Source organism: Nestor notabilis, unplaced genomic scaffold (genome assembly GCF_000696875.1).
Source record: "Nestor notabilis isolate BGI_N333 unplaced genomic scaffold, ASM69687v1 scaffold26957, whole genome shotgun sequence".
Taxonomy (NCBI): Eukaryota; Metazoa; Chordata; class Aves; order Psittaciformes; family Psittacidae; genus Nestor; species Nestor notabilis.
Genome location: NW_009935573.1, coordinates 677 through 6,071, shown reverse-complemented (window position 1 = coordinate 6,071; position 5,395 = coordinate 677). Strand labels below are relative to the sequence as shown.

Below are 5,395 nucleotides of genomic sequence, written 5' to 3'. Positions count from 1 at the left end.
AGTACCAAACCTGAGGATTTGGGCTACTTTTCAACCTGCAGCAGGCAACAGGGGAAAAAGGCATCAGTAAAATGGCAGCTCCCACCAGTGTTGCTTAGCTATAGTTGCTCTGCAGAGGCTGTGTGCAGCAGCTTGGTTTTGAGACATATCTAGAGCAAGGCAAAAGGGAGCTTGGATGTATCCACATGAGCTGTAATCACCCTCTCCTGACTGCAGCACTTCTGAAATTCCTGGTTTTACTCAGTGCTCTCAAAGTTTTGCTCATGGAAATTTTGCCTGCACTAGGAGAGAGCAGAAAGTGCAGGATCTGGTCCCTAGGAAACACCAGAGCAGATCCCTCAGGGCTGTTGAGCACTCACATGCAAGCAGAGCTCAGCCGAGGCTGCAGTGCTATAAAAGGCTGGATTTACAGCATGCACTCCAAGGGTCACTTTTAATTACACTGGTGTCTTACCTCTGGACTGCTGGGCAGAGGAAATGAGGTTAAATTTACCTTCAGAGCTGCCCCAACCATGCTTTCATCTTTTCCTGCAGGACTCTTTCTCAAGATGGAAATACACACTTGCCACGAGGAGAGGCTGTCGGACAGTTCAGCTCCAAAAGATGTTTTTGTCAAGGAGGCTCAGGGTTAATTGTGAAAATGAAACCAAATGACTATTCCTGAAGCCAAGCAGAATACCTGAATGTGAAAGGATATTTCCCAAAAGTTTAAATAGCTCAAAAAAACAGCTGTTTCCTCCAGGATTTGGCTTTATGAGGAAAACAGTCTAACCCCAAAATTAGACAGTTGTGAGCTGAAGCGTGACATCTAAACTGGGCACTGTTGCCAGAACGCACCTCAAGGTTATAGAGGTTTTTTTCTCAGGGCAGAAATCCATGTTTTCTGGGACATTCTGTTGGCTGTTTTAAGATCTATGAAGCCTTCTGTGCTGTGTTTTGGCTGGGATAATCAATTTCCTTCTCTATGTTTTGGATTTGTGCTGAAAACAGTGTTGATAATACAGAGATGTTTTTGTTATTGCTGAGCAGCGCTTACACACAGTCAAGGCCTTCTCTGCTTCTCACACCAGCCCGCTGCTGGGAGGGAGCAAGCAAATGGTTCTGCCAGCTGAGCTTAAACCACAACAGTCCTTTTTGGCACTTTTTGGCTGGGGTAGAGTTCATTTTCTTCATACCACCTACTACTGGGCACCCAACATGGGGCTCAAACAGTTCTAGATAACAACAGATTTGACTGGAATGTGCTAGGTCGAATTTGTACCCATTATTGCTGTTCAGCTATTAATCAGCAGGCTCCTGTGCTTGCCATGGGGCTTGCTTGTCTTGCTATAAATTAGAGTCTAGGGCTTGTTAGTGCCTGGTTTTTGCTTCACTGCTCACTGCAGCACTGCCCTGCTCATCAGCTTGGTCTATCATGCCTGGAACATTCTGGCAACAGCAATGGAGGTACACCTGGGCTGGCAGATGCACGGGGCACCACTGCTGTTTCCGTGCTGCTCTACTGGACAGGCTGGAACTCCACTGTGAATTCAAGTCAAAGGGACTGTGACCTATGGATGAGTCCATGCAGGAGCAGGACACCTCAAAGCATCTGTGGCTGTGGATAAGCCCATGTCAGAGCAGGTACAACTCAAAGTGTCTGAGGCTGTGGTTATGTCTGTGCTGTGCAGGTACACCTCTGAAGGGATTGTGGCCCAAGGATAAGTCCATGGTGGAGACGTAATACCTTGAAGTATCTGTGGCTGTGCATGAGGTCAGCATGCAGCCATAGATACACCCACAACAAAGCAGGTAGAGCCTTACAAGAAACAGTGCAAGTGCAGCATTGACCCGACCTGAGCTGGCGCTGGTGCCCAGTAACTACACACAGCACCACTTCTGTCTACATTCAGCAACACCACTGAGACCACTACCTGTACTAGCAGTGGTTGACCAGCTAAATTCAGCTTGACTATACACCAAAATCTGATAGTCATGTGCTATTCTGGTAGCTAGAAGAGCAGTGGCAGTTCGCTTCTGTACTAGATTCTTTCCTAAACCACAATGAGCACTGCAGGTACTGAAAGTCATGCACATTCCACTTACTAGACTCCCATGAAACCTCTTCAATCTTCACAGGTGAAGGAACCATGTTCACACATCTGTCATATGTCCTTTCAAATACCATGAGGGGAACACCACGCAGGTTGATATTGCTTAGTTTGTGCTCTTCAGGAAGATCAAAACTCTCAAAGTCTGTTTGTGAAAGACACACTGTAGTTTAGTAACAGGGCCCAGGCTTGGAACCCACAAATTCTCCTAGATTTAATGAAGTGGGAGCAGGTCCAAAACAACATAATCCAACAATCCCCCCCTCCCTGGAGTATTTATTCACAGTTACACCTTAGTTGTCCATAAAATCCCAAACACTGCACAATATAACTGCTAATGTAAAGCTAATGTAAAGCTTTTTGCAATTTCTTCCCAAGAAGCACAGAATACGTTTCATCAACACAAAGTAGTCTTTGGTAGAATAGTTTTGCATGCTCACTTCTAGATGAACTGGATGATTTAAGGACACACTTTGGAGGATTGATCAAATATCTGCAGTGGGCTGTGCAAAGAACAGTTTTACAAGTTGAAGATGAAACTATTATATCCCCTAGAGCAGTAGGAGTCTCTTCAGTTACAAACTACCATTCTCAGCATACAATCCTAAAGTTAGTCTACTTTTCAGTAACAGCCTAGGTATTCGTTTTAGTACTTGTCTACTAGTTGCTATTTAATGAATTAAGAGACTATAGCATGGTTATTTGGAAGTAGTTTCCTGCCATCACACTAAAGGACTCCGACTACTACATCTGTGGAACACAGCTACTGCTGTTAGAAACACTTAAGTGAGAGTGAGATGGTGTTTCAGAAGTAGCAAGCACTCTGATGTTTAAGAAGGGACTCCAGAGAAAAGCAATGCTAACTTATGTGCCACAATAGCTCAGAAAAAGGTTTTAAAAATAGCAACACTCATGAAAGCCTGATCGTTAATTTTAATAATTACACCAATAGTTCTTACCACAAGGATCAAAAGGAAACATATTTTCTATTTCTGGCCACTCTTCTTCAGCCACCGCAGCACAGCTTTCTAAAGCAGCAGTCTTCTCAGTGATCTTAAAAAGAGGAAGTCACATTATCTGAGCTACTGTAGTTTGTTTGTAATGGCTTTCCTGGGCTATACTGGTCTACAGGCCAGAACGCCTGCTACAGTCAAGTTATGCCTAAATACCTTCAACACAAATAACCTGGAGATGGACAAATGCTTCATTTATGCAGTACAGTACTATATACAGCAGCAATAAATCACTGCACTGGAATATTTACTCATAATATTAAGTTCCTGATACTTGACATGTGAACAAAACATTAACTCAGCATTTTCTCTAAAGCCACTTCTTTGTCATTAGGTACCCCCTATGCTCTTGTATTCCTTGTGGGTTTGGCTAGGATAGTGTTATTTTTCTTCTAGTAGCTCATATGATGCCATGTTTTGGATTCACAGTGAAAACAGTGATAGAGATGTTTTGGTTATGGCTGAGCAGTGCTCACACAGCTTTTTCAAGGCTTTTTCTGCTTCTCATCCCACACATTCATAGGTTTAAGGGTACACAAGAAGTTGTGAGGGAGAACAGCTGACCCAATACACCGAAGAATATTCTATATGATAGGACATAATGCTAAACAATGAAAACTGATGGGGAAGATTCTCCTCTGTCCCTCATAAGTGTGTTGTGCTCACCTTGTTTGCATTGCAAGGCTGACTTTTCTGTCTTATCTTTTCTGACTTGCTCGTGACTTCTTGAGTTCTATTCACATTTCCAAGAGCCTTTCTGACAGAGTGAGATGTGGCAGGAGATGTACCAATTGTTTTTTTGGGAAGTGGAGTCTTAACTTGTGTTCTTTCAGATAAGACTTTTGCTGGTGTGGGTGGAAGACAAAAATAAACAAGTTTTAGCACTATATCAGCCCTAAAGCTTGCTTCAGTAAGTGCATGTGCTGGAAAAGCAGCTGTCAAAAAATCATTGCCCACCACTTAAAACTCAGGAGCACAAGCCCCATCTATGGCTAAAAACAGTTATCTCCATTTTTATGGTAATTGATGAGCTTGGTAGAATTGGTTAGAGAAGTAGATATAAAGATAGAAAACTGTTACTGACCAAAACAGTGATTAACAAGACATGGATTTATGCACTTCATTTCATCCCCTACTGTCTTAAAGCAGCATGTACACACATGATCCTGAAGGGAGTCTTAGTCGATTCTTAGTAGCACCAACTTCACCATTCTCCTGATCAATAAAGATCAGAGTTGTCATCTTCAGGTTGATGAGACCACTCTGGGAAGCCCATGCAGGGAAAAAAAAAGAAAAAAGAGGAAATCATTCTTGTCGGTTTTTTCCCCACCAAAGCACACTTTTTAAACAGACCACACTAAAGACAACATAGCTGCCATGTGCTGGTCCTTAGACAAGGAGGAACAGACCTATACTTCACACCACTTCATAGCAGTTTAGCTACAGACCCTTACATTTGAAGGCATTATTAGTGCACATGGTAGTCTCATAGTCCTAAAAACGCTTGTATGAGTTCAAGACAGTAGTAAAGTCTCACTAGCAATCCTGCCTAGAAAGATCTAATACCTTTGGCTTGCTTTGTCACTTCTTTGTAGTTTCCCCAGTACAATAAGAGTACCTCTCCTAGCCAGGCAATCCAGTCTTTCGCTCAGAACATGCAGCATTCAAACAGGTAAGCACAATTACAGTCACTTTACTAGCAGAGACATGTTTTCGCCAGAAAAAAGAAACCATTAGAGGACGCCCTATACAAATAGTTTATTTCGTTACTGGTTTTCAGCCCCAACCGAGACAACAGATCAGAGCATTCCCTCACACCGTTAACTACGGCCAGGCAGCTCCCGCCTGGACCTTGTCACTGCCATTGCACAGGTGTGCAACGAGCCCTCATGCGAGAGGGGCCTGCAGGGAAAGCTGCTTTTAGCTGGTGCAGCTTCAAGTCAGGAGCTCAAGCACAACGTCAAAGCAAGACTGACAGCCGCAGGCCTCAGCACTTCCCTCAGGTTAAGCCACCTCCTGGTCACAGGAACCCTCTGTCCTCCCGCACTCCGGGGAGACGTCGGTTGTAAGCAGCGACACCAACCACCCTCCGCTCCCCGCCGCGCTCACCTGAAGCGCCACCGGCAGGTCCCAGCGCAGCAGCACCTACACAGGAGAGGGTCAGACCTACTGCTGGTTACGCGAAGGCCGAGCCCAGTCACCAGCACCCCCAAAGCAGCAAAGCGGCAGCGCCCCACCCTGTCGAACCGCCACCTTTTAAACCGCCTGCGCATCGCCCATTGGCTGCTTCGA

General features: G+C 44.6%; 1 protein-coding gene across 1 annotated transcript; it reads right to left on the bottom strand.

Moving 5' to 3' along the window:
* Positions 1 to 2,085: 2,085 nt before the first annotated feature.
* PTTG1 (pituitary tumor-transforming 1) lies at positions 2,086 to 4,345 on the bottom strand (the record flags this gene model as incomplete). Its single annotated transcript, XM_010017915.1, has 4 exons — positions 4,264 to 4,345; positions 3,770 to 3,948; positions 3,050 to 3,143; positions 2,086 to 2,235 (listed from the first exon to the last, which is right to left on the bottom strand). Coding segments are annotated over exons 1-4 (505 nt in total), but the record flags the coding sequence as incomplete, so codon positions are not given.
* Positions 4,346 to 5,395: the final 1,050 nt, after the last annotated feature.